The sequence below is a fragment of the Megalops cyprinoides genome, chromosome 23 (assembly GCF_013368585.1).
Source record: "Megalops cyprinoides isolate fMegCyp1 chromosome 23, fMegCyp1.pri, whole genome shotgun sequence".
Classification (NCBI taxonomy): Eukaryota; Metazoa; Chordata; class Actinopteri; order Elopiformes; family Megalopidae; genus Megalops; species Megalops cyprinoides.
The window spans coordinates 18,846,490-18,874,236 of record NC_050605.1 but is presented as its reverse complement, the minus strand read 5'-3'; the positions used below and the strand labels follow the sequence as shown (position 1 = coordinate 18,874,236).

The window sequence follows — 27,747 nt, the reverse complement described above, 5'->3', positions numbered from 1 at the left end:
TTTCCACAGGTTTTCCACCGAGCGTGCAGCTTGGGGCTCGCTTCAGTCCTCAGACGATAAGTTTGATTGGGCTTTGGAGTGCACGGTAAATGCCAGTCTCCACTGCTCCAAGAGCAGCCCTGGCGATCTTCCTCCCCTTGGCACCTTCCCAGCGGGTCCGCTTTCCTCGCTGTCACGGGCTGAACGCATGTGTATGCCTCCTCTTCCATGAACTTAATCTCGGTCTGAACGAGGTCTCTGCTCTCCATGGTGCTTTCTTTTGTCCATTTGCATCTGGTTACACAGACGATTCCCAGTCATTCTGTCGCCGCTGTCCCGACTGTGGCCTTGTGGAGCAATCCTGCTTCCGCCTCTTCCACTGCTTTTGCTTCAGATCACTTGCTCCTAGTGTGGACCTGGATCCCTGCTGTTCCTACTCTCTGCAGCATCAGTGCCTGTCTTGCAGTCTTGGTCAGTTGGTATTTCTCAGTCAGGCCTCTGAGTGGAAATTGCAGCTTTGCTCCCCTGCTATAAAGGTTTGCACTGCTAAAAATTTGGGTTGCTCGAAGCCATACTCTAAGGTGTCCACTGATCTTCCGCTCCATTGCTTCTGCAATTGTTAATAGGTGTTCATGGGTCAGGAGGAGCCACAGGATCTACAGCAATATCCTCTGCTGATTGCACCAGACACCATTAAAATAATTTGATAACAAAAGTAAACGTGTTAAAATCACAACCTTCTGAAGCCATGATGTATATTGTTGTAAATATGGTTAATATGATTAATGCTCATTCATTTAAAAAAAAAAAAACAACTTTGAAATGATTACTGTAAGAGTAAACTACAAAGCTACAAAGAGACGACACGGTCCTCGTCGCCTTTAAGTGGATTAGTGCGTTGCAGGAAGCGTGAGGGGTGTACCCGTTGCACTTCCAGCGCCGTTAGGGAAGCAGACGGAAGCGAGATGCTCGGCTCGCGTTAACCATCACCTTTGAAATTCTGCTGTCAGTCAATCTCGCCAGAGTGACAGCGGGACGACAGAGCTGGAACTGAGAAGCGTCTCGACCAAAAGGCTAAGGATTCACCCATCACTCGGGGAAGGGACTCTCTCTGTCCCCCTCTCCGTGCGGTATTTCTGTTGCAGGACTGCCATGAGCTCATCTTGGGAATGGCATCCTTTCAGAGTTACTGTAAGACTGTCGGGACAGACGAGGAGGAAAACAGGATGCTGGACCGGTCTTTGCAGCAGATGCTGAAAGCTATCGCTGACGAACGAACCCGGCATAGGAAAGAAATTAGCAGTCTTGGTGAGTTTACCATTACATTAAATGTGTATACCCTGACAAGTAAGCCTGGGGGAATACAACTGAAAATAAACATAATTAGGATTTTAATATTCTGCCTTTGATTTTTTCCCCTTTCTTTTGTCTTCACTGCTTTGCCCCACACTTGGGCAAAGGGCTGAGATTTGGTACACTTGTTGGTTACAGACCGTTGACGTGAGTAACGTTGTTCTTGTCAACACCAACCCAAGAAACCGTCGCCAGTAACTTTTCTCTCGGTTACTTTTATTGCGTTTGACTCATTCGGCATGTGGTCAGCCTGCTTGCAGTATTTCGCGTTCGAGCCAACGTCCAGCCACGCCCTGTATGGTGGCACAAAACACTACTTTGCGTAACTTCCAACCGCACTGATTGAGCTCAGGTTTGGTTTGTTGAATGTTCACTCACTTGACTGTATCTGGATGATACAATGTGAGATACTCCCTGTCATCCTAGGTGATTAAGTATGTCCGTTGTGGTAGATGCGTTTGTTACGCATGTCTTTATTTATTTATTTATTTTAATTAAAGAAAAAAAAAAAAAAAAACCCAACAACCAGATCTTGATCTTTTATAGTTAGGGGCTAGGTGCCATCCATGACAATTGTCTTCTAGACTGTCTGTTCATCTAGAAGCTTTCCAGGTGAGGTAATATTAGCTGCTGTTCCATTTAGGGAGAACACATACATGGTTTCAAGAGATGTGAAATGTTTTTACTTGTATTTGATGTCACTAACTGTTGCACACTCAAAAGCTAATCTGTACAATTTAAAGGATATTGTGCTGTATCAGTGCATTCAATGGTGTCAGCAGTGTCAGTGTAGGACCACACTTCTATTTCTCATGGAAATTCTCTTTTACATGCATTTTCTGTTGTACCATTTAAGAGCAATTAACATTCAGTGGATAGGAGCCACTGAACCACTGGCTGAATGAATGCCCATGCTTGGCACTTACAGTAAACTAACTGCCCGTAAATAAATTTACTGATGGGAGTTCTGCACAAGCAGGTATCGGGAAGATGAATTTCTCTCTGACATTCTGATAATAACTTGCATTATCAACTGTACATCTGTCCAATGTGAGGAGTTCTTTATCATGAGAATGGTAAATCTGTGGCTCCTCATTGGAATTTAACAATATCCAATTTGTTGCGGTGTTTTATTGTTATTCCACAATGTGAAGACCGAAACACAGAACTGATTAATGTATTCAGTACTGAGCTACACATGAGTGGGCACCTTCAAATTATTATGAGAAATGAATTAATATTAAAGCTGTCAAGGCTGATAGAAGTCGCTGTACTCAGCCCAGGTTGCTGGCTGCGCTTTTTAAATGTGTGCTGTGTTGTCATACTGTGTGTTGTTTGCAGTCTTGTATTAGTGTTTATTACTGCATATACAGGATATACTTAGTGTTTGTTGACCTGTAGGTCGCTGAATCAGCATGCAGCTTCCTGTGAAAAATGTAGAGATATCCATTAATTTGATGTCAGCCACAGGGAAAATAGTTTATAGCTTGTTCTTTGGAGCCTGTGTATGTGTATTAACCAGGCTCAGCACCAGGAGAAAATACAGAAGGGTGCAATTGCAGTCCACAGAGGGCACAAAAGGTCATAAATACTATGTAGACATAGGTATATAAGGAGACAGTTGGGGGAACACTGAGGTCCCCACCCTTGTAACACAGCCTATGAGGGTATATATTATAGTCACTGCATATTTCCTAAGCTTATCAGAACGCATTCTCTGTTACTTTTTTTCTTATCATGCTTCGAAGAAAATGCTATTTTTAAACTTTAGAGGCTGGATGCCAGTATCCTCTTGAGAACTTTAACTGAATACATAAAAGCTTTCAAAGAAAGCACTTCCAAACAAAGCATATTTATAAAAGCATATTTTTAGTAAGGGGAAAACATCTTTCACATGAACTTGCACTGTTCCCGTGTACATCTCAACATTCCTGATGGTTTTATATAAATAACCACCTTTTGTTCTCTCCCTGGAGATTTGTCCATTTTCTCCTGCATAAAGTACTCAGAGATATCATTCATAATATCCTGATTCTGAATTGTCTTCCATTATTATGCAAATAATGGTGCGCCATGCTGGTGGTGCAAATGCTCAATTAAAGGTAATGTAGCCAGTGTCCTGACACTTGCCTCACATCTTCAACTCATTGAAGAGTTATAACCAGCCCACATACCACTTTTTCTGTTAGCACTAGCATGATTAAAATACCAAATTGTTTTGGACACGCTGCTAGTACAGCTCCACCTATTTGCAACCTAGTGTTATACAGCTGCATTTCCATCAATAAAATAGAGTCCTTTAAGGTTTGTAATAGGCTACAGGTTTTTTAAGTGTAGCATACCGTATGTATACGGTATAAGGTTGTATAAGGTTTCAAAGCCTCCATGTGCTTAAACACTGGAACCTCCTGCACTGGAGAATTAATCTTATTTGAATGCCAGGGGCTTCAGCACTGTACCAAACTCATTCATACCATACAATTCCCTCAACTTTGGTTTCCTTCAGCTTTGAAGAAAGTCTTTTTTACATTACTTATAGAATTCACATTAATTTCAGAAGCCTCCACAGAATACATAATGTTGCATTTGTAAGAAAAATAAAAATTGAACTGGCTATTCACAGATGCAGAGAACGCCCACTGCGATCACAGTGAAGCCCGGTTCACTCTTGTTTTGCAGGGTGTTTAAAGGATGACAGGATTGTTTTTTGGACGTGGATGTTCTCCACCTACTTCATGGAGAGATGTGGACCACGGCAAGATGACATGCTGTTCTACGTAAGGAGGAAGCTGTCCTGCGTTACTGATGACAGCACTCAACGGAAGAAGGTGAGTGTTCACCAGGGCCCCATCCCCTGCAAAGCATCCTTAAAATTGACCTCATCCCCTGCAAAACATGTTAACTGCCGCGCTTGTCCCATGGGTGGCTTATTTAGTATGCTTTGTTGAAATTTTTGCATCATTCTTCAATGCACTGTGATACTATAAAGCTCGCTGTGTTCCTTTGGTAAGGACGCTATATGGTATTGAGTATAATTGGATGCATTTATTGATTGGTTTGCTGCTTTTGGATAGTATGGATAAGGCAAATGTGTGGTAGAAGGATGTGTAATGTGATACCTGCTAGTTTTGGGTTTTAAGTAAACTGACATACAGTCCTCCTGCTGCAAATGGCAGTAGTGTGGCATAGGGGCGAAGGACTTTGTTGAAGGCTTTTTATTGCTCGGATGTTCCCGGTTCTAATCATTTATTTTATTTAAGAAAAAGTTATAATATATGTGCAAAACATTAAACAAGCACCCAAAATAGAAAATGAGGCAAATCAACAAAGAAAATGAATGGTAAGTGAACTAGTCAATACAGTTTTACCCTTTGTAACGTGTGTATCACAAAAGCTAGTGGGTCACTCATTAATTGGTTCAGTACATTTATTGGCAGAGCTTTTTTTTTTACTGAAATTCTGTGTAGTTGGCAGTGCATTAAACTGGTCAAACTGTGAAAAGTCTGCTGTTGTGAAACAAATTTCTTATAGACAGATTACAGCAAGACACAGAAAAAGAAAGGTTTTTGCATTGCAAGCATTTATGTAAGAATTAATTTTTGTTATTTAGCAGATAATTATCCAGAGGAACTTCCAGAGTACAAAGTGTACAAAAAATACAAAGCTCACCTAATGAAGCTTTGTGAAAGACAGCCTGCACAGAACATGTCAGTTTCATATATTATTGTGGAAAAGCATATCATCTCACCCACGTAAAAATATGCATATCATTCGTACAATGTATAGTGGTGATATATATTTTTAGAATGTGTAATATCTGTTCAACAGCATTAAACAAAGCTTTGGAGAAGTTCTTTTTGCCAAAATGTCAATAAATACTGTATCATGAAGCAAATATGGCACATATGGGATGTTCTTAAAAAATAGATCACCTTCAATTTTTTTTTTACTTGACAGGTATTTATATGATTAGGGCTTGAATCTATTTTTTGATTTATTTAAAAATAAATAAATGGCTAAATAACTCTATTTCCGCTGTAAACAAAGCCGGAAAGAGTGTTTGTTTGGTTGAATGTAGCAGCCACCCACCAACTCAACAGTCCTTGCAAGGTTTTGCACATTTAAGGAAGCACTTTCCTTGAGTTATATCTAGTTACATTAGAACCTCTCTGAATGCTTATGAAATTCTCATGCTGAGCCCACACGAGAGGATTCAGTTGTTTTACTGCATGCTCATGCAAACTTTAGCAGGGAGTTTCAGAAACATAAATGGACTTAAAAGTTATCTTAATCCAAATTTCATTTGTGAAAAGGAAAAAAAATCACTACAGGGTTTTCATGTGAAGTATCTCTTCTTTTCTGGTGGATGCAACAAACAGTTATCATACATTGACAAATGATTACAAAATTTTGGTAGGTGACATCGTCATATACTAAACATGCGTCTGTTGTGGCACATTCAGGACTATTTTCAGGCAGGGCTTTGAGCAAGCCACATCAACTGCTTTTGATTCATGTATTTAATTGAAATCTGCAAAGATTACTACTAATCTAAGAACCTAAGAGATACAGAATGGAAAAATGAAGTGCATAAATCAACCCCCCCAGTTATGACAGTTTTACATTTCCCTTTTTCAAGCAGTCAGATATCTGTCTCAGTCTGGCCTTTCTTTAATTGTTTAATGCTGCTACTCTCCATGTTTAAATCTGTAGATATCATATTCTTTAGCTGGGAGAACTGGAAATGTTATGTATTTTTTCCCATCCCACTTGGTTCGCATTGTAAACCTTCCATATATGGCATGCTCCAGTGGATAATTTGCTTTGCCATGCTGCCACTGCCAAACGCTCCCACCCTCTTCCATGAGCATTCTTATTATGAACAGCTCGTTGGGATCTGTTCCATCTATGATATCATTTGCATTGTATTTTAACTGCTGAGGTACGTAAACACTGGTTTTCTTCTGTCCTTGTGCAACCCACCCAACAAAAGAAATAACTTCATCAATAATTGGTGCCTGTCCGTAAAGGTCCTTTAGTTTCTCCAGAACATTTTTAACAAAGCTCTGACCTTGTCTGGTACCAGAATTACAGGCGTAAAAAATCATTTCAATTCTTTTCTCATTGAGAACTGGAAACTGAACAACTGACAATAGGTCATGTATACCTTGAGCCATTTCAAGTGGATGTAAGTCACAAATTGTTTTTACATATTCATGCTCGAAAAGGCCATGACAATTGATCTGTAAAGACAGCTCTTTAGCTTCGCTAATTTTTTCTTTGATTATTCCATCCACTGCTTTGTCTTGTAAATCGAACACCTTATATTTTTGTTCCCCCTGGTGGTACAGCGCATAGAACTCTGCAGTACTTGTTTTGAACTTAAATTTGTTTTTAACATCTTCCAAAAATTCTCGCGTAGTCAGGTGTATAACAAGATTAGGCCTCTCCCCATAGACAGTTAGTCCCTCTGGCTTTCGTTTCAGTTTGTCAATTAGTGCATTTAAAAACTGCTGTTCCTGCACTGCCTTCTCAGGAGGGCATTTAAGCTTGATCTGAAGCCTCTGGTGTCCATGCCTCTTTGTGGGTAAAATCCTACTCACCACATCAGAAACTCTATCATTGTGATCTGTATTACAAGTTGCTAAGATGACAATGATGACTTGTTCAACTTCCTCAATTTTCCAGTGCACCAAACTGGATGAAGACTGAAAGTCTTTCCCTCCAATCCATGATGGTCTGCTGGATGAAAGCAGTTTCACCTCGTTTCCCTCATCAAGTTGAAAGAATATGCTATTTCTGGTTTTATACATGACATTCGTTGGCTCTTTTTCCATTTGTTCAATTTTTTCCAAAATTTCTTTGCTATTTTTACTTAAATTTAAGTAAATTTTGACTCTCGGGATTCCAATGCCTATATTCATGTTTTTCTCTTGAACCGTTTTCTCAAACTCTCCAATGAATTCATAGCCCCAGGCAGTCTGTGTGCAGATCTCGGGGAACACCACAGTGACAAAGACATCTTTGCTGCCAGCAGAGAAAATACCACACACTATTGTAGCCAAATCCCTTGCATTTTTACCATTGCCCCAAGTTAGCCTTTCCCCTTTTACATCCTCCTGAAACTTCCCACTTATGTATAAAATTTTCTGCCCAGCCGTGTTAACACCATTGTGTATGTTTGATGTACCCTTTTGTTCATCATAAAACACTTTGACAGGTGTGTTAGTGAGGTCTTTTAAAATCTTCTCGTATTGATTTGCAAAAGCATTATTATCAAGTATCAGAAAAATCCTGACAGGTTCCTCTGCACAGCATTGCAGGATGAGTTGCAGTAGAATAGTGATGCCAGACACAAACATGGCGGAGGAAGATGCCATGGCTGGTTGCATCCAGTGGAACTCCAGAGGATCTGTAATTATACAGTGCCAGCGTGACTCAGTTTCAGTGACTCACTGTAGTAATATTGACATGCATCCTGAATGTGTGCGGATGTGTACAGGTGTATGTATTCTGCATGTATATTGCATTGCAGTTGCTTCTTGCACTTATGTCATTGTGATTAACTTGAACAAGAGAGTCTCACTGCTGTCAGATGGAATTAAAGCTGCAATGGCTGTATGCCATCATTTTGTTGAATTTGCATTGAACATTGTATTTGCTTATGTATCAATGCTTTTCGCAGAGTGGTCTACAGGATATCTTGACTTAGACCCATAGTTGCTATTGGGTACCCAGTGCTTATGTTTGCTCTAAATCGCTCTAAATTCTAGCACAATATTGTTTAAGTTCTAAAATTTAGTGAGTAGGCAGTTCATATTTTATTACTTGTATCACAAAAATGTGTGACATACATGTCTTGTGGTGTGTTCTGGTGAACACTACCAATGCATTACTGCTATGTTATAGTACTATAGTCTAGATTCATTGACTGCACAGTGATAACACCAGAGTTACACTGATACACAGCCTTAGCAGTGCACATGAGACCTTTAGGAAAGAGTAATGAGAGGAGACTCTAGGAGGAAACTGTAAGGAACTATAGGAAGATATTAAATATCCTAAAATAAATTAACTAAAATTTTAAATAACATAGTAAACAATATTTAACATACATGACAAGCTATCTGTCTTTAAAATTGATTTGACACAATCAAAGAAGAAACATACTATACTAGCTAATTAACAAGTATTGACATTAACTTAATGTCAACAAAATCCATAGTTGTAAGCACATTAGCCCCAGTAACACTGACTATAAACTGAGATACCACTAACTATCAAACTACATTTATGAGTTAAAAAGTGTTTTACAAAAAGGCTATGATAGGAGAAATGCAAGCAGAACTTTGTCTAATTTAAATTATTTTTCTCTTCCCTTCACAATGGTAACATTATAGATCAGCATGTGTTACATAACTACAGTGATTTTAATTGTTAACGTGAATGTTTTGTTCATTTTAAACATTCCAGATAATATGCTGTTGCTCATTGGTTACAGTGGTCAATAGAGAAGATATGGAAACAAGGTGTTCTAGCACCTAATTTTTATGATTATTTCCTTGTAATTCAACCACAGGATCAAGTTTCTCATTTGACACATTGTATATAAGAAATTGTTAAAAGTCTTTCTTACCTCTGGTTTCTTCAGTGTGGTCTGAGAGAAACTCATCTGACCTTTCATTTTATTGAATATTTCTGGCCACTCAGGAGCCAATGAGGACATCCATAAACCTTAAATTTGAATATCCCATACTCTTAAAATTAAATTCAGTTAAGAATCGCCAAAGTAAATATTGGAGCAGTCCCAGCTCCAGCTGTCTGTTGTGGGCTAAGAGGTATTCTGAAGGGGTCAGAATACCATTTAGAATTATTAGCAGTTAACATGATTGATGTGTTATGTTTGCATTACAGAATGTATCCAATATGTTATTACTTTGTGTCTTAGGATTTGTAATTTTGATGGAAAAATTCATAAAAGCTTGCCTGTAGAAAGAATCAATTTTTTTTCTTTTCAAAATGCATAAACAGCTAACCAGTTTAATATTAAGACCCACTAGAATGCAGTGAGCTGTACCGAATTAGCAATTTGTATTAATAAGTTATATTTAATAAGATGTATTAAACACATAATAGCTTGCGTTGAAGTGTTTCAGATGGATCTCTGTTTTTATTTTAGATGCAGTAGTGACTACAGTCAGTATTCTCATGCCTGTATCTATCTGATTTCTTTGATACAGGGCACCTGCTCTTTGCAGAAATACACATTCCAGACTTTTTCCAGACATAGGTATTATTGAGACAGGATTTTCGGTCTGGTCAAGATTTGCACAACATTCTGTAAGAATATAAAAGTTCCATTTGTCAGTTATAATTTGAATATTTGTTTTTGATAGTAGTCTGCAGGCTGACAATTATTAACTGTAGATAAATTGCCCATGGATCTTGTCTGTGTGTCGGTATACTAAAGAATAATCCACCTGTCATTTCTAAAGCATTACTTAAAGAATACTCAATAAAGAATTGAGTTGAATTGATCATTTGCATACATTTTCTTAACAACTTTATTATGAAATGTAGGTGGTGGATAACAATATGCTATCTGTTCGCAGTCCACACGAATGAACTGACAATGGCACAGGTTTCTCAGATATTTTACAGTACAGCACCTTTTTAAATTGTGTAAACAAAGTATTATATCATCATCTCTATGAGAGCTATAATCAGCTTCAATAATTCAGGCCTTTTGCTGGATAATGTCAGGTAACAGTCTAGAGGGTTCTAAGTAATGCACAGTTGCTGGCAGCCTAGCTAGTTGTGACTTTTCTCCTGTGCCAGGGTTAAACTACATGTGTGCTCAATGTCCCAGTCCAGGGTAGCCCAGGATGTACATGTTGGTCATGGAAAAGTGGTTAGTAATGATAAAAAAGCTAGATTCACCTTCTATGGATGGCTTGCTACCTAGCCAGCTGCAGTAGAGACTTATTGTATGAGGAAATGCAAATCTTTCTTGACAGCAGGATCATGTGGGCAAGCAAGAAAACCACAGTGACTGTTTACAATTTGCATATTTATAGTTCAGTGGAACGTGATATCTTTTCAGTTACTTGACTTTGGAAATTTCAAATATAGTATATTTTGAAGGATATAGTATATTTTATTCAGTATATTTGGTTTTTGTTCTAGTGGGTGAACTGATTGTCAATGTGGTCTCAGGACAGATGCATTGTTATCCATTAGCGAAGATGGTTGATTTGAGGATGCACACATGACTAGTCGATTGCACAAACCACCCAGGAGGATTTGACTAAATGCACAAAGCTCAAACTGATGATATAACCGCCTCTGACAAAGGAGCTTTCCAGTAACATATAAGAGGTGTCCAAATTGTTACTGAACAGTCACTTTTCAGTGAGTTGCATCTAAAAAAAGAACCACTTTTGTGTGTTATGAACCTTTTACACACTGAAATGTATTCACTTAGCATTTGTATGGAATCAGATCATATGCATGCATCTTAATTTATTTTCTAATGATTACACACAATTTCTTAGTGACTGCCTGGCCAGAGAAGACAGGCAGGCAAACTTCAATGGGCAGGTGCTCTGCAGCCCAGCTACTCTTCTGAGTACACCAGGGACACAGGCCGCATCTTCATGGAGATGGCTTTCAGAGAGTAGGTGGCTGACTTCCAGTGCCACCAGAACACCCCATTGGAATCATCCCTCCCCCATGTGTAAATTCCATTGGGGTTCACGTTAGTGCAGGAATAATGCCAAAATCCTCCACCCAGATTTACAGCACAGTTCACACTATGATGTGTGTCTCGATCTCGGTCGAATGTGCTGAACTTTGCTCCATTGTTGTAGGACAGCGAATCCCCTGTGGACAAAAACCTGTGAGCTTTCAGTACAGTGGAAGGTGCCAAGCATGTTCACATGCAGTAGGGAAGCAGCGTGACATGAAAATGCTATCAAAATAGGACTAGTACGCAGGCTAATGGCAGGTTTGAATCACGGACAGGGCACTGTTGTTGCAGTGCCTTAAGACTCAAAACTTTCATTTCTCCAGTAAATGTCCAGCCACGTAGATAGATAGCATTTAACAACTATGCATGCTTCTTTGCATAGGAATATGGATGCTGGCTCAACAAAGTGAACAAACAACACACCTGTGAGTCGAGATGGAGGATGGTGCAATATTAAATATGCAATATTGTTATTAAAGTCTGGAGTGCACTGTCTTTGTGCATTAAAAAGCTTTACACTACAGTGACTATATATATATATAAATATATAATATATATATATATAATGTATTTTAATTACATCAATTACCCCCCCCCCAAAAAAAAACATATATAAAAATATATATTAACATAATAATTGCCCTATTAGCCCATGGTTTAGTTTACCAACCTCTTTTTAGCACCATTCCATACTTTTGCGTAGCTTTTGGCCTTTACTCAATTGGGACTCACCTGCTCCTCCATCTGTAAAGCCACTGACATGGAGGGTGTAGCCATCCAGCTCAGCGTTAATGGCCATTGGAGAGATGGAGAAGGAGGAATATTTGGCGAACACGTTGGCCCCTTCAAAGTCCTCGATATCCACACGCAGCTCATAGTTCTTCTTCAGCATCATGAGGTGGATGGTCTCTAGACCTGCAGCACAGAGCTCTTACTCGCTGGCATGGTCACATTTCACAGTCAGGACTGGATATGAATTCGGCAGCAATGTCTACCAGCACCAACACTATGACTTTTTGGCCAAAAATGTTTTCTAAGGGAATCATGTCAAATATTGTGCCACATTTCACATGACATAATGTTGGTTGTATTAAGTAAGTTTAAATGGCACTATAAAACTGACTTCCGTCCTTACTCCATTCTCATTACTTTACATTACATTACATTGCATTACATTACAACTTCCAAATAAATGCATCATTATGCTAAGAGCAGTTATCACAAATTATTTTCAAAGAGGTCAGTAAGATACAAAGCTAAGTGCTGAGCTAGTGCAGAGTGCCTTTTGTAATGAAAATAACAGTCCATAGGATAGATAGACATAGATAGGGAAGAAGGTAGGCCAGAGATACAGCTTGAAAGATTCATATTGCATCTATCTAATTAGAGCTTGAAGTTAATTAGACATTCACTGGAAAAAAAGATCAGCTGGGGTTGTTAGACATGCCAAGCACACAGCAGGTAAAACAAGCCTTACTGGCCTGATTTATAAATGCCTGGTTCATCTAAGCAAGTACTTTCCCTGGGATTTATTGCATGTTCTGACAGAACCATATGAGGTGCCTTTTGAGGAGATTGAAAAGGGCCTCACCCAGCCAATACTCCCCGGACGCTTGCCCGAAGCCTCTCTTGTACTGCTCCCATCCTCTGAAGAAGTTCACAGTCCCATCCATTCTTCTCTGCAGCACCTAGGAGTTTCCATTGGGATGGGTTTCCATTATTAGTTTATGCCACTGTAATTGTAAAATTGTAATGAAGTAATGTCTGCTAGCCACAAGATATAAATCCGGGACTCAGTCTTACCAATGTGGTTCTACTTGAAAATATGACTCTAAATGTAAAATGTATAATATATTGCCATTGCGTTTATTGAATACAAAGTATTATAGTTGTCCCTTGATGGTGGAATGAACTTCCTTACTCAGTCCGATCTGCTGAGTCCCTCAATATTCTCAAGAAACATCTGAAGACACAGCTCTTCCGTGCTCCTGAACACCCGAAACGCTACCACCCAAAGCAATTTCTTAAACTTTTTTCCTTAAGAAATTCTAATCTATGGTTTCATGCACTTGTGTCTCTACTAGCTAGCTTGTGCCTTGCCTGGCCAAGTAGTGAAGCTTGGTAATGCAGCACTTTTAATATTGCTGACTCCTTATATGGCAAGTGTCTGCCAAATGAATAAATGTAAATGTAAATGTAGTTACATTAGCAGTAACTTTAACGTGACACATGTACTTACAGTCCATTTGCCTCCCTCAGTGTCCATGTCACAGTACACGTAGAAAGGGTAGGTGGCTCCCCCAGGGTAAATCTGGTACACCCCGCTGGCCTCAGAGCCTTGGTTGTAGATGTCTGCACAGTCCAGAGGCTGGAAGAGGGGATAGGCCCCCACAGGGATCAGCACAGCCAGGACAATCAAAACCTGCAACAAATGCACTGTTAATACCAGCCAAGACGCAGTCAGAACTGTCATTTAAACTGAATAACGAACGTGACAGGAATCCAAAATGCCAGAATCTCATTTAACATATGTCTAAATATGCCATGCATTGCAAAATATTACTTTGCCTAAATATGTCTACATGCATTATGTTGCATATTATATGTTCTTTTTTTTAGTATGGCACTGGTGGTAATTCATATATTTTGTAATTCATGCATGTGTAGGCATGAATTCTGAATTTATTATTTTAAATTAGGATTGTGTAGTTAAACACATATTGCCCTTCCCTAAGAATTGCCATACCTTCATTTTTTTCTGAAGGTGTTTTTTGCTGGTGTGTTGTCTATTTGCCTGCAGTGATGTGCACACTTCTTTAGTGTTTTTATAGAGTGCTGGGTGGTGACGTGGGACTCCATCACTGTGTTGGTAGATAAAGTGTGAGTACTCGGACACCTGTGCTTCCTGACCTCTAAAAGAAGAGAGATTATTTTACCACAGTTTGTTTATTTCACATGCTTTGCTTTTCATTTGTCTCGTTTTCCATAACATCTCAGCTGGTCTGCATATTACCTTAATGGCAGAATTAATGATAGTGGATGTCTTATAATTACCAATTTATAAATAATACATATGCATTTTTGTGAAAGTAATACATATTTTACATCCCCTGTGTTTCTATTCATGATTTGAACAACATAATACAATAATTTCTACCTGCCCACATTAACTTGATATTACGCGCAATTCAGTTTTGAAGATGCTAAGAGAAAGTTATAAACAGGGGGAAAGTCTTCATCCAGGTTAGTGTGTCCTCAGTGTGTGAACGTCTCAGGTGACTGCCAGCAACGTCAGCATATTCCCTATTTATAGAACGGTTATCTTTATTCGAACTCATATTTGGATTGCAGTATTTGTTCAAATTATTTCACCGCCAAGCCAGGGTAGGGCTTTGGTTTTATTACAGACATTCACAAATGAACAACATCTAAACAGACCAAATGAAGGATCAAAAAAGGAACTGTAAGTTCATAGTAAACATAATTATTTTGTTATACTGCCACAAATAATTTAAAAGAACCTGTTGAATTCTGGTGATGTTTGGGCCCTGTCTGCTGTGGCCAGCAAGATAAAGGATCACTGCATTCTTCTGCACAGATCCTGCTGCTGTGGTCAGATTGCATTCTGACCTTTTTGTGTGGTTTTTCTTTTTATTTTGTTCTTTCAGTTGAGAATAGTTGAAAGCCTGGTGATATTTGATTTTTATTATATTTTATTATTTCGATGATATTGTTTTTTAACCTTCCAATTCCTCAAGGCTGCAAGTCGGTTGTTCTTTTATCCTTTTTCCACCTCATTTGCCCCCAAAACTCACGTTACTTTGATCTGGATGACACTTGTCACCGCGTCAGGGCATGGTTTACAGTTTTCAGAGAAGCCACACTCATGCATAAAACAGCTGAAAGTGTCATGGTTCTTCTTTTCTGTAACTAAAATGCTTTGATTAAAATGAAGTTTGTGATCACCGTTAATCTCTGGATTATGTCCTGTATTTGGAAAAGACAGCAGCTGTTTCCTTTTGTGTGGCAACCGTCCCCTGTGATGTGTGGTCACATAGCATTTTGCATGTGTTCTGGGCCCTAATTCACAAGTCTTGTAGGGCAGAAAGAGCAAGTCGTTGTAAGTCAGCATGTATATTATAACTGCAATAGTGTAACTAAGGAACTGTTGTTACTGTTGAGGAGAGATAATAAAGTTAAAAACCTATATTTATTTATTGGTTTTCTGTGTTTTTTTTGATACACAGTACCAACCTGTGCTATCCTGATGTCTTAGCTGCCCACTGTAAATGGGCTTTGGTACTGGTGAATGTTATCTGAAGCCTCCTATGAATGTCAACGCTTTGCATGCCACCTGTCTTCTGATGTCATGTTGTATAACTAAGCTTATTTTTGCAAAGCAGTTTAAAACTTATCTAGTTTTGCCAACTCACCCTATCACCCTGTCCATTCAATTTGCATGCAGGTAATTATACAAAGAGAACAGAGCCTTGGAGAATAAATTAAAGTCGACTGTGACAAGACATTCATTAATATATTCATGAGGCCCTTTAGCCAGAAAATACACACATTTAAAACACGCACACACACACACAAACAAACACACACATGTGCACCCCAGAGAGTCATGGAAAGAAATGTGTATCTTTAATAATATTGTTTTTAGGTTTTATTTTCTGAATGCAGCCATTTCATAAATTGATTGCATGATGCACATTGGAATTTCTAAAGTCGAGGAAGTGAAATATGCCCAACAGTGGCTGCCGAGATAGCTCATTTTGACGTCTGCAGCACACATATATTTGCGCTGTGACACAAAAGGGCACATGAGTCGTGGGATGTGAGAGCAGGGGGGAGGTTGTCCTGTCAGAATCAGGATTGACCAGTGAGCGTAACGTCTGCACTGGGTCCATGGCGGATCCCCCCTCCCCCATTCATGGTTGCGGTTCTGAGGGGTAATCAAATGAGAAGAGGCCAAAGAAATGTCCTTGAGGTCAGCCAAGGTCAGGCCCCCAGCTCTGCCAGTGTACCGGCCGTAGAGTAAGCACATCAGGACAGCGCTCAGAATAAGGGAAAGATTGCCTCTGTCAAGAGAAAAAGGCAGTCATTCATAACTGAGCAGTCTGAAATATCTGAAAGTGTGGCTAGAATTGTTCTGTCCGAGCCCTTATCATAAAGCCAGATCAATCATTAGTTTAAATAAAGGCATGGGACAACAGTAGAGAAAATAACTGTAGTTTTGGAATAGGTTTTTAGAAATATTTGTACTGCTTGAATGTGTCATAAGTGAGAGAATGTCGGTGTTCTGGAATTCATATGCCACAGAGAGACACTGTTCTCAGAGATGAAATCACCTCCTAAATTTCTTCATTAATGGTGGGACTCAGTTTTTTTGTAGCATTGCATTGCCATGGAAGTACAGAGGAAATGCTTATTATCATGCTTTTGGAGCAGTATGTGTTGGTGAGGTAATGTGGGCTGATTATTTTTACCTCTTTTTTTTGTCCAACCAACAGGTGGAGGTGGAGGTGTACAGGAGAGACTCCAAGAACCTGCCTGGACTGGGAGACCCCGACATTGACTGGGAAGAGAGTGTCTACCTGAATCTCATCTTACACAAGGTATGAGAGAAAACAGGAGGGAAACCTATGCAGGAATATCTGCAACGGTGTTTGTCATTTAATCTTCAAGCGTTTCAACCCTCTCTTCGTCTAATGCTTTTTCAGCTGGACTACGTAGTTACTTGTGCTGTCTGCACGCGCACAGATGCCGGCGATATTCACATTCACAAGAAGAAGTCGCAGGTGAGAGACTGGTGTTCAGCTGAGGAAGGGAGGAATTCTACAACTCACTGATCACATGTACATTTTTTTTAAGAATGTGCAGGTATTACAGACTGCATTGCCAAAAAATGTTGAGGTCTCAGTTGCATTTAATCCTCAGTTGATTGACTTACATATCACTCAGTATTCCTGGATTAAAAGGGATTCCATAACAAAGTTTACATTTTAAAAGCTGAATTTTCCCTCTTGGCTGACCCAGTGACTATGACGTCAACAAGTGGTTACCTGTGTCCTGGTGTCATGACCTGTCCCATGTCCTCTCTGCCTCACAGCAAGTGTTCCCATCCCCCAGTAAAAACCCCATGGACAGCAAGGGTGTGGAGTCCAAGATGAGCTACCCCAACATCTTCTTCATGATTGACAGCTTTGAAGAGGTAACACCCCTCCGCTGTATGAGCCAATTGGATGAGACGTATGGTGGTGAATGTCAACAGTACCCATTAGTAGGGCCTATTAGAGCTGGTGCTGACTGCCCTCATCTCACATTTGCTCCTGTTTATATGACAGTCTGACCAATGCGTGTAACAGTGTATTTATAAATGGAAAATATTCGTCAGGATAAATTGAAATTTGAGTGTTTAAATGGTGAGGTGAGCGGCTACACAATCCCATGATGCCCTGGGTGAGGTGTAGCTGCGTGTTCTCTGTGCGCAGGTCTTTGGTGACATGGTGGTGGGGGAGGGGGAGATGGTCTGTGTGGAGCTGGTGGCCAGTGACAAGACCGACACCTTCCAGGGCGTCATCTTCCAAGGGTCTATACGCTATGAGGCCCTCAGGAAGGTCTATGACGACCGGGTGAGAACTGAACAACGCCTGTAAAATGAGTCAGACTCAGATGAGCATCCACTTAATGAGCTGCTTGTAATGGAAATTTAAAAATCATAAAAAAAATTATGAGTTATCCCTTAAATGTTCTCTTTGGTTCCTTTTTTGATCATCATCAAATTTGAATTCCAAAGTATATGCTGAAAATTATATTTTTGTATTTGATGTTAGTGGGCAGCCTGAAATTAGCTCTCGGTCAGTGTTTCAACACTCCCTGCCTTTCTGCCTGCATTGTCCTCTTCCATACATCATGTTCAGTAAGAGTCAAAAGTTTGGACACACCTCATTAAGATAATGGGAAACATGCATTCAAAGACATGTTGATCTAAACACTTTTTCTTAAATGCTTGAAATTTGTTTCTTAGACAAATGTAAGTAGTGAATCTGATGCCTATGTATGAATTTCTTTCCAAAAAAATTTAATTAAAAAAAATGTTTTTTTGACTATTTTGAAGAATCTAAAATATAGTCACTGCATAATTCTGTGTGTTATGTTCATAGTTTTGATGACTTTACTATTATTTTAAAATGTGGAAAATGGTAAAAATAAAGAAAAGCCCTTCTATAAGTATGCGTATCCAAAATTTTGACTGGTGCAGTACTCTGGTGATTTTGTGCTGGATGATCCTGTGTGTTTGTGCAGGTGGGCGTGGCAGCAAAGATGGCCCAGCGGATGTCCTTTGGCTTCTACAAGTATAACAACATGGAGTTTGTGCGGATGAAGGGGCCCCAGGGGAAGGGTCACGCGGAGATGGCCGTGAGCAGGGTGCCCACAGGGGACGCCTCGCCCTGTGGCACCGAGGAGGACCCCGATTCTCCAGGTCATGAGCGGGTCAGTGTGCCAGGGTGTCCACACGTACGCACAGCCAGACACCGCATTTTAGATTTTAGGCACAGTTTTGAGAGATGCTTTTAAGCCTGTGTTTTGCCCTTGTTGTCATTGATCTTTACTCTTTTGGTGGAGCTGTCTGTAGCTGTTGCCCTCAATGTGTGTAGCATTCTGCTGTCCTGGACGTATTTCTTCACATAGCCCTTTTCCCTTCATTACACCAAGTACTTCATTGATATGTACAGGAAGAAAAAAACGTTCTTACAAAGCAGCATACATAGCTGCCCCCCACACACATTAACCTCACATACACACGCCTGTCTGTAGACTCTGGTCCATTTAAACTCGGTGACAGTTTGGCACGGTTTTGGCCCTCAGTAAAGTGTTGCTGTTCCTTCAGCTAACCTCCCTCAGCACGCCCCCCACCCCCGAGAGGAAGCGGCCCTCGTTCTTCTCCCCCTCGCTGCGTCGCAAGCTGCCCCGTAACCGCAGCGCCGAGATGAAGAAGTCCCACTCTGCCAACGACAGCGAGGGGTTCCTCTGGGACAAGGAGGACGAAGGTTAGAGGCCTGCTACTGCACCGGACTCAGATCTTTTCCCTCTGCCTCCGCAATCAACTCCCAAATCACTGCTACTCCAGCTACCCTGGACTTCCCGAAAGGCAGTCCCATAAACTCACACGCTCTCTTTTTGTGGTATGGTGAGGTACAGGAACAACACAGGTCACGAGAGCGGGACGGCTACATCATCATGTCCACTTCTTTGTTAGCTTTTAGATACATAGTACATTTGCATCTCAGAACAGAACTACCTTCTTCTCTTCATCTACTCCTTTTGTTCTGCTGACCTCTAAGAGCACTCATATAATTAGCGAACGTTTTTTTTTGGTCACGGATGTATAAATTAACAATATAAGCTAATGTCACTGAGAGCTGCATCTCTGACTACCACTTACCATAGCACATACACGTTTGAAGGCATACCGGTCATTGACATTATTTTCGAGTGATGCTCAAAAAACTACAGGTCTGGAGCTTATGCTGAGCATGTATTCATACAGTATTGATATCTTTACAGTATGAGCTTCTCCACTGACTTACAACAGAGGCTTTTGTCTATTCATATGTTTCAGGTGCTGTTTTTTGTTGTTTGCTGTTTTCCCATTCTGATAGACAGAAGTTATTGAATTATTAGTTTTTAGTTGTTTTATTTTAATTACATATTTGTTGTTCCAGTTACTATTAACAATATTAATTTTTACTCTACCTTTCCATACTAAAATAGAATGAAGCTGTAAAAAGGTGTGCATTAGATCATATACAATGTTTTTGAGCTGTACTGACAATATCTCAGTACTGATTATATAAAAAGTAATAATAGTAAGGTGAACACATTTATTTAAGCCTGAAAAAAGTTAAGAAATGGCCTTTAATAAAACTACACTTTTTGGTTAACGCTCCTTTACATATTGCCTTGATCACAGTCTTTGTGGGAGATTGAATTGGTGCCAGGGCACATAGTGCCACATTTCACTGCATATTAAGGAAAGCGAAAGGTTTGCAAGAAGAGAAGTTTTCTTCTTTGGTCCTGGATGTGTCCGGCGTCTCCGGGGGCAAAGTCTGACCCCTGCTCCCTCTGTTTCACCCCAGCGGACCTGCACAATAACGCTACCCTGCGCTCACGCTCACTGTCTGGGACGGGTCACACCCTGGTGGGGTCCTGGCTGAAGCTGAACCGTGCGGAGGAGTGCTTCCTGCTGTACTCCTACCTCACCTACGTCACCCTGCCCCTGCACCGCATCACTGCAGGTTGGCTATATCACCCCCAGGCTGATGGCTGCCGTCTCTCCTCCTGCCCGGAAATGGCTTGTATTTTACGTTACATTATCGTCATTTAGCAGACGCTCTTATCCAGAGCTGCTTGCAAGTACCTCTATAGTGTGCAGCGTAAGGGGCTCCAGCAAGGTACATTTTGTAATTTTCACTTTTTATAGATTGATAGGCTGGTCAGTTAGGCTAGTTAGGCTAGTGTCTGCTGGTGCTAAGTTTGTCATTTTTCCCTGTAGACATTCTGGAAGTGAGACAGAAGCCTATCCTGATGACATAGCTGACGGAGCCACTGCCTTGGATGCTCAATACCATGTGCCTCGTGCTTCAGGCCATCTATACAACACTACCACCTAGTGTCAGAACAGACAAAAGACAAGAGAAGAGAACAAATGGGAAGTCTTCAGGATAAAAAACCAGCCAATCAAAGTGCCTCTTCCTTTCAGACTCCTGAACCAGAAGGAACCATGGGCTTGAGGTGGACGCTGATGTTACAGGCCTCGGACAGCAAGAGCCAATTCTTAAATTCTCCCTTAAGCCATCCAGTCCTCTTTTTATGAATGGGATCTGACATTCCCTCAGTGTTAAGGGGTGTTCCACTCCATAGTCAATAATGTGAGACAACTCCGTGTGCTCAGGCCTGTATCTCACAGGCTTGGAATGATACAATTGTTACATCATCCTATGTCATGTGGAATAATCAGACATTAAGGGTTTAAGGGGTAACACTGGAATCTAGCCCAAGGTCTCTTCAAATGCCAAGGCGCAACCTCCTGTCACGCTCAGTTGACCAAGAAGCAGCACTTGCTGAACTTTGACCTGGAAGTAAAGAAGTAATTTCCTGTTTTTCCTGCAAGTTCACTGACAGGCCTTGACAAAGGTTCCTTTTTACTCCGTGCTTTGCTGTTTTTTTTTTAAGGGATGTCCTCTTCTCAGTATTCATACTATTTTTGTTTTTAAAAACTGATTCAGTGATGGGGGTATATTTGTGCTGTGGCCTTTTATTCCAGCAACTGCCTTCTGTCTGTCATCACAGAATGCTTCTCATGTGCTAATCACATATTTATATTTCTACAAGAGAGACCTGGATTGTGCTTTAACAAGTATCTCGTATCTGATATCCACAGTTTATGATGTGGCTCAGGCAGATACAGATATTCTTTATTCACTTACCTTTTAGCATACATTCTATTTAAAAAACTGATTTGTATCAGAAATCTGTTTTATCAAATAAAGAGCAAACACAAAATGTTAGGAGAAGCCAGATCAGATGGGTGAACCTATTGAAGTCCATTAATGTTATTAATAGTGTTTGGAATTGTACAACTCAAATGAGGTGAACCCGTAAAGGAAACTGGCTCAAAGTATAAGGAAAAAAACAAAGGAAGAACTCCATTCGCAGATTTCAGGGGCCCCCGTTTTTTTCCTGATATATGGATGTAGTATGTGGAACATGTTACTTCTGTGCTTTTTGCTCTGCCTGGTGTCTCACTTCACTCTGGTAAGTGAATGTAATGGTTAAATACCTCCAGTCCCTCAGAGTTACTTACAGTGTTTCACAGTTTTAAGCTTCAAACCACCACAGTTTGCACTTCCAAACAGCAGTTTCACATAGAGAACTGGATGTTACATGGCATTTATCACGTGACAGGACAGCCATTACTGTATATAGATAGAGAAAAACAAAACCACCTACTTGCATTTTTGCCATATTAGATTTGTGTTGAAATTTTTTCCCCACACAGGTTTGTCAGATATCAGGAAATTTAGTATGTTTCATTGAACTGAAAATAAAAAAGGAATCCTCAGAGCCTTGTATGTAGATTCACAGATGAAACATGATGTGTAGACCAGAGCTCTTGAAAACATATCTTTGAAAGCCGTAAGTGTCTAAAATGGAAGAAGGCTAGCACTGATTTCAGTGTGATATAAATTAACATAAGCCGTCCTTTCCCTCAGCTCAGGGGTACACACTTATGTTTTGGTGATCCCAAAGAGGCCTGTTTTTTATTCTGCCTACCCAAAGTGTTGTCACTGAGTTGTTTCATTTGAACAAACAGTTTACTTGTGTCAAGGTTGTTTCTATTCACCTTGATGTAGTCAAAAAATCCTTCGTATGTTGAAGGTAAAATGTCACGACCTTTGAATCTTACCTGCGTTTTTAAAATTGACAGGCTGTGCCTTGAAATTTCTGCAAAGGTACAATTTTTTCTTAACCAAATTATGACCTTTGGCTAAATGTCATGGCCAGTAGCAATGGCTAGATGAGCGTGGTTTGTAAGCAAAATCATGCCACAGCAGAGAAATTTAACAGTAACAATGAGCAGATTCAATAGGATCACTATTGTATACTACCCTTAAAAACAGCATATTAGTGTCCAGAGCCTATGAAGGTTTCTTGAATTATTATGTTAGTTGTGTTATTAGTGTTAAGGGATTATACAGCTCAAGCAACATAAGGCAAGTAGCATGCCATCATTCTCTGTACTGCAGTTTGAACAAAAGGAAAGTAGTATAATTTGATCCATGAAGGGCACACAGGTAACCTTATTGTAGTAACTGCTAAACTTTACGATCTGAAGACTTCTGCTTTTTCACAATGCCCTCTCCTCTGATTGGATAAGAAGATAAAATTTCCAACCTGACAGACGTGGGCATGCAACAGAGATATGCATGTTTTGAGTTTGAATAGTAAGGCAACATGCCAAATTTATTTGATTGTGAGACAGAGGATACTTACACAGTATCAAGACGTGCTTTGTAAATAATCTTTTGTATAATAATAATATATTGTGTACTTGTATTTACATTTTTCCTCCAAGAAGTGTGTATCAAACAAATCTGCTGCAACCAACACAATGGAGTCAATTTGCATAATAGATCTAAATTTATTTGCATTGTTTCTGAACTATGTAATGTAATTTTTATCAACTTCATGAGCATAGATAAACTAAAATCCCCTGGCTCTTCCATTTTTGTGTCAGCTGTTGCATCTAACACCCACTCCTAAAACAGTGTGCTTTAATACACTCCCAAGAAATGGTGCTGTAACACCACCCTGTTATTGATGAATTATGGCAAAATACAAAGTGGAAACTACTCAATCTCTTTAGTAAGGCAAATCATGAAGAACAATGTGGAATTAGGGAACTAAAATAAGACAAAACCCAACAAATAGTCTGCAGTAACAATGGTTCCCCCTAGTGGTAAAAAAGACTACTACCCGAGAAACTGAGAGAAAGTCCTGATGCCTCTTGCCTCAAAACAGCTGATACAAGGCCAGCGCTAGAGGACATAATCTGTCTGCACCATGATGATGAATGCCGACTTCCTGATTACATTCCTAAGTACTCCATTGCCGCCTGCTCTTGTCATGAAGACTCGTCTCTGATTATTGCAGTGCACAACAGGTCATTCTCGCATTCTGAACGCTGATCTGAGATCAGTGCCTTAGGACAGTAGAGAGAGCAGGAGTGCATTGGAATGTAATTCAGGAAGGGCAGCCTGCCCTGTGCTCACGTGTAAACCAATCTTTTCACCATGTTAGTTTCACCATGCACTCAGTAAAGAACATAGATGTGAAAAGGAACGCTGCAGATGTGAATGATATAAATTCTGTATAATATTATATCAACAGCATTACATCCAAAAAACAATTTCCTGTCCACCATATCTAATAATCTACCAGTCCTAATGAATATTAGGTGGTATGACTCGCCATAAAAATAAAAATAAAAATGGCAAATATCTACAAAGGTAGAGTGTTAATCTGAGCTCAGATTTAGTCTGATATATTGGGAAGCTTGGTACAACCATCAAAGATAATACCTTTTGTGCATTTACATCTGCATAAATCCTGTGGAAGCAAATGTACTTCATATGCATGCCACAAGAGGAAAAAAAAACAACAGTTCATGAACATTTAACATGTGTTGGTTTACTAGTTCATTTTTTACAGAATCTTTGCATTGATTGTGTGAAAAAATAATCTCTATTAAGGCCACAAAAAGGGACACTTGAAAAAGTCAGATCTGTCTGGCCTGTGGCAAATTTGACAGCACAGCTGCAGTTTACAGAGTCGTTCACAAGCAATCTCAGGGATGTTAAGCCTGTCTGAGGAAGAGAATCACGCCGATATTACATTGACCTTTAAGGGCATGGAGAATTGAATGGGGTGAATTTACTGACTGAATTTACAGCTGCATGAGATGAGAGAAGTAACCTCAGAGACTTCACAATGCTGCCATATAAGGCTGTGTTTGGGCCATAATTATCCATTAACAACAGCCAACCAAACGAGCCAGCACATTGCTTTGGATAAAAATGTCTGCTAAATAAATGTAAATGTAAATGCCGCAGGAGGACGTTGGTAGGAGCATGGGGGGGGGGCGGTGATCTGGGAAAAAAAAGATGTGATTTTACTCATAACCAATCAAAGACTTCACTAAGAGTTCGAACAAATAAGAACTTGGGTAGAGGAAAAGAACGGACACCGCAACCCTGGAGGACAGGGGGTGACTGGTCATGATCCAGAGAGAGGCAAAACATGGACTGTCCTAAAGGATCGGGATCAGGACTCCCGGAAGTAACTGAGGGATCCGTGAAGGAGTGAACTGAAGTGGAGTGAACTGTCAGCTCTGTCTATATTACAGATAAATATGTTATTATTTACCTAGCGGGAATTTGATACGGCAGGGGCCTGTTCTATTCATCATGACAACCACAGCTTGTGCAAACGATCACATCTGAAATTACAACTGGTCACCCTATAAGTGCAGTCAAAGTCAATATGGTGAGAAGCCTGCATGCCCAGAGTGGTGCTGGTGTGGATCAGGAAGCCTCCCATTAGCCCCCTGTATAAGGTGCAGTGTCCCCATGCTTTTCTCCTTACATTTGCTGTCTTCCTGATAGAAGAGCTTGCACCTGTGACAGAGGTACAACATTCCACATGCTTGATGGAAAAGAGAACAGGTAATCAGGTATTAAAACTAGTTTTTATTTTCAGTGGCGCTTAGCTGATTCATAGAAAAGGGAGGAAATGAGCTTCAGTGTCCTACATCTGAAGGAACGATCCAGAACATCCCTATTTCACACTCATACCCAATTTATTCTCCCAATTTAAATACACATTCATACCAATCGAGTGACCAAAAGGGCACCATACGTCTGGTTATCACTGATTGCCCAGTCTGACAGTATATTCTTATGTGACCTGAGAAATTATCATTGACCCAGTTCCATGCATATTATGTAATCAGATCTAGTGATGCAAATCACATCAAATCGCATAAATTACACTTACTGATTTCTACAAATTGTCATTAATTTATGTATCTGATATTTATCATAAAACAATTTGTTTTTACATTTTAAGGCATAACCACAACTCCCATCATCAGTATAAGCACACGCACGCACACACATGCACACACACACACATATTTCCCCCAAATCCAGTAAGGCAGACGTAAAGGGGTTGTACCTTCGTGTGGTTGTGGCTGTCTGCCTCGGTCCCAGTGCTGCTGGAGGAGGTAACCGTGGGGTTAGTGCTGACAGTCTCCTGCTCCCTGAAGAGGAACACCACTAGGGGGGTGCACTGTTCATCACCTGGGGCCTCGGCACAGAGCCGTCCACCTTATTCCCCAACCTGAATAGGACACTGGCAGGAACTGGAGCATTCTCTTTGTCCTTACTGTGGGAGAAAGGAGCAGGAGTTGTTATCTCCAGTGATGCTGCTACTCTTCTTTTATCGGTGCCATAAGACGGCTGGGAAAAGCTTGGCTCCTCTCTGAGACCACCCGTACTTCTGCTCGATGTCTGCCAGGCGCCATTCATAGTCCCAAAAGGTGGAGTTGAGGTCACACGAGGGGTTGCAGTTGACATGCTTGCTGATCCAGTCCCTCACAGAGCAGCTGAGAATGGTCTGCAGCTGGCAGGATCCCTGCTGCTTCTGCTGCTGCTGCTGCTGCTGCTGCTGCTGCTTCTGCTGCTGCTGCTGCTGCTGCTGCTGCTGCTGCTGCTTCTGCTGCTGCTGCTGCTGCTGCTGCTGCTGGAGCTGGAGATCTGAGCCAGGCTGGGGGTGGAGCCAACAGGCTGCCTGTTTATGACATCAGCAGTCAGGGGCAGGAAGGGGGTGGGGACACTGAAAGTTAATGAACCTGTGTTGGAGAAAAAAATACTGACCTGCCTGCTCTTCCTCACTGGTGCACCATGGCAGAGCTGAGTTCTGAAAAAAACAACCCTCAGGCCCCTGAGGGACTCCCTTTAAGTGGGCACTCTCTCCTCTGCCTGTGCCCGGCTCTGAAAGGATTTCTCAGGCACACAGTTCTCTCTGGTTAACCCAGGGCAAGTCAGTCATCCTCCTGACTCTGCTTCATTAAGAATTTATGCACGTTCTCCTCTGTTGGATCACAGCAGGTGTGAGTTAATTAAGCAGCCAGGCTTGTGCCTGTAAGTTTGCACATTCAGATGCCAGCAAGGATGTTTCTGTTCTGTTCCTGAAAAAGTATTTAACCTGCTTTGCTTCAGTAAATAGCTAGCTGTACGAGTGGGTCACGTGTAAAGCGCAGGTCTCCCGGGATAAAGCCGTCTACAAAGTGAATAAATAATGCAATGAGTCAAGATGTAGACTCGTTCCTCGACAGAAGCGCTTTGCTGGCTGTGTACTCATTGCTACTCCACCTGCTTGCTCATGTTTGCTCCCCAGCAGCAGTGGTTGCCTCCCGGCTGTAGACTGTCGTGTATATATATATATATATATATATATACACACTGTATGGACAAAAGTATTCGGAAGCCTGACCATTACATTGTAATGACATTGTATTCAAATACATATACTTTAATATGGAGTTGGTCCCCCTTTTGCAGCTATAACAGCTTCCACTCTTCTTGGAAGGCTTTCCACAAGATTTTGGAGTGTTTCTGTGGGAATTTGTGCCCATTCATTCTGTAGAGCATTTATGAGGTCAGGCATGTTGGACGAGAAGGCCTGGCTTGCAATCTCCGTTCCAGTTCATCCCAAAGGTGCTCGATGGGGTTGAGGTCAGGGCTCTGTGCGGGCCAGCCAAGTTCTTCCACACCGAACTCATCAAACCATGTCTTTATTGTCCTTGCTTTGTGCACTGGGGCACAGTCATGTTGGAATAGAAAAGGGCCTTCCCCAAACTGTTGCCACAAAGTTGGAAGCATAGCATTGTCCAAAATGTCTTGGTACTTCACTGGAGTTCACTGGAGATAAGGGGCCTTGCCCAAACCCTGAAAAACAGGTGTGGCCAAATACTTTTGTCCATATAGTGTATATGCACATATATATGTATGTATGTATATATATATATATGTGTA

The 27,747-nt window shown here is 40.7% G+C and overlaps 2 protein-coding genes across 2 annotated transcripts; one reads left to right on the top strand and one right to left on the bottom strand.

The window, feature by feature from the left end:
• Positions 1 to 1,148: 1,148 nt before the first annotated feature.
• Positions 1,149 to 20,753, top strand: LOC118770350 (uncharacterized protein KIAA0930 homolog). The gene is made up of 10 exons (XM_036517958.1): positions 1,149 to 1,287; positions 4,012 to 4,160; positions 16,597 to 16,701; positions 16,807 to 16,884; positions 17,196 to 17,297; positions 17,578 to 17,718; positions 18,392 to 18,580; positions 18,978 to 19,137; positions 20,227 to 20,385; positions 20,643 to 20,753. The coding sequence occupies exons 1-10, from the start codon at positions 1,149 to 1,151 to the stop codon at positions 20,681 to 20,683; spliced, it is 1,263 nt and encodes a 420-aa protein (XP_036373851.1). The 3' UTR covers positions 20,684 to 20,753.
• LOC118770234 (microfibril-associated glycoprotein 4-like) lies at positions 10,934 to 13,553 on the bottom strand. The gene is made up of 4 exons (XM_036517785.1): positions 13,320 to 13,553; positions 12,672 to 12,768; positions 11,813 to 11,995; positions 10,934 to 11,214 (listed from the first exon to the last, which is right to left on the bottom strand). Exons 1-4 carry the CDS (start codon positions 13,551 to 13,553, stop codon positions 10,949 to 10,951), a joined length of 780 nt encoding a protein of 259 aa, XP_036373678.1. The 3' UTR covers positions 10,934 to 10,948.
• Positions 20,754 to 27,747: the final 6,994 nt, after the last annotated feature.

Bases quoted from the DNA above. Each gene is read 5' to 3' on its own strand.
- LOC118770350 (XM_036517958.1), top strand. From the start codon at position 1,149: ATGGCATCCTTTCAGAGTTACTGTAAGACTGTCGGGACAGACGAGGAG. The intron at 4,161-16,596 runs GTGAGTGTTCAC...TCCAACCAACAG, and splicing joins ACAGCACTCAACGGAAGAAG to GTGGAGGTGGAGGTGTACAG. The intron at 17,719-18,391 runs GTGAGAACTGAA...GTGTTTGTGCAG, and splicing joins GGAAGGTCTATGACGACCGG to GTGGGCGTGGCAGCAAAGAT.
- LOC118770234 (XM_036517785.1), bottom strand. From the start codon at position 13,553: ATGACAGTTCTGACTGCGTCTTGGCTGGTATTAACAGTGCATTTGTTG. The intron at 12,769-13,319 runs GTAAGTACATGT...GGAAACTCCTAG, and splicing joins CTGAGGGAGGCAAATGGACT to GTGCTGCAGAGAAGAATGGA. The intron at 11,996-12,671 runs GTGAGGCCCTTT...TCTGTGCTGCAG, and splicing joins GTCCGGGGAGTATTGGCTGG to GTCTAGAGACCATCCACCTC.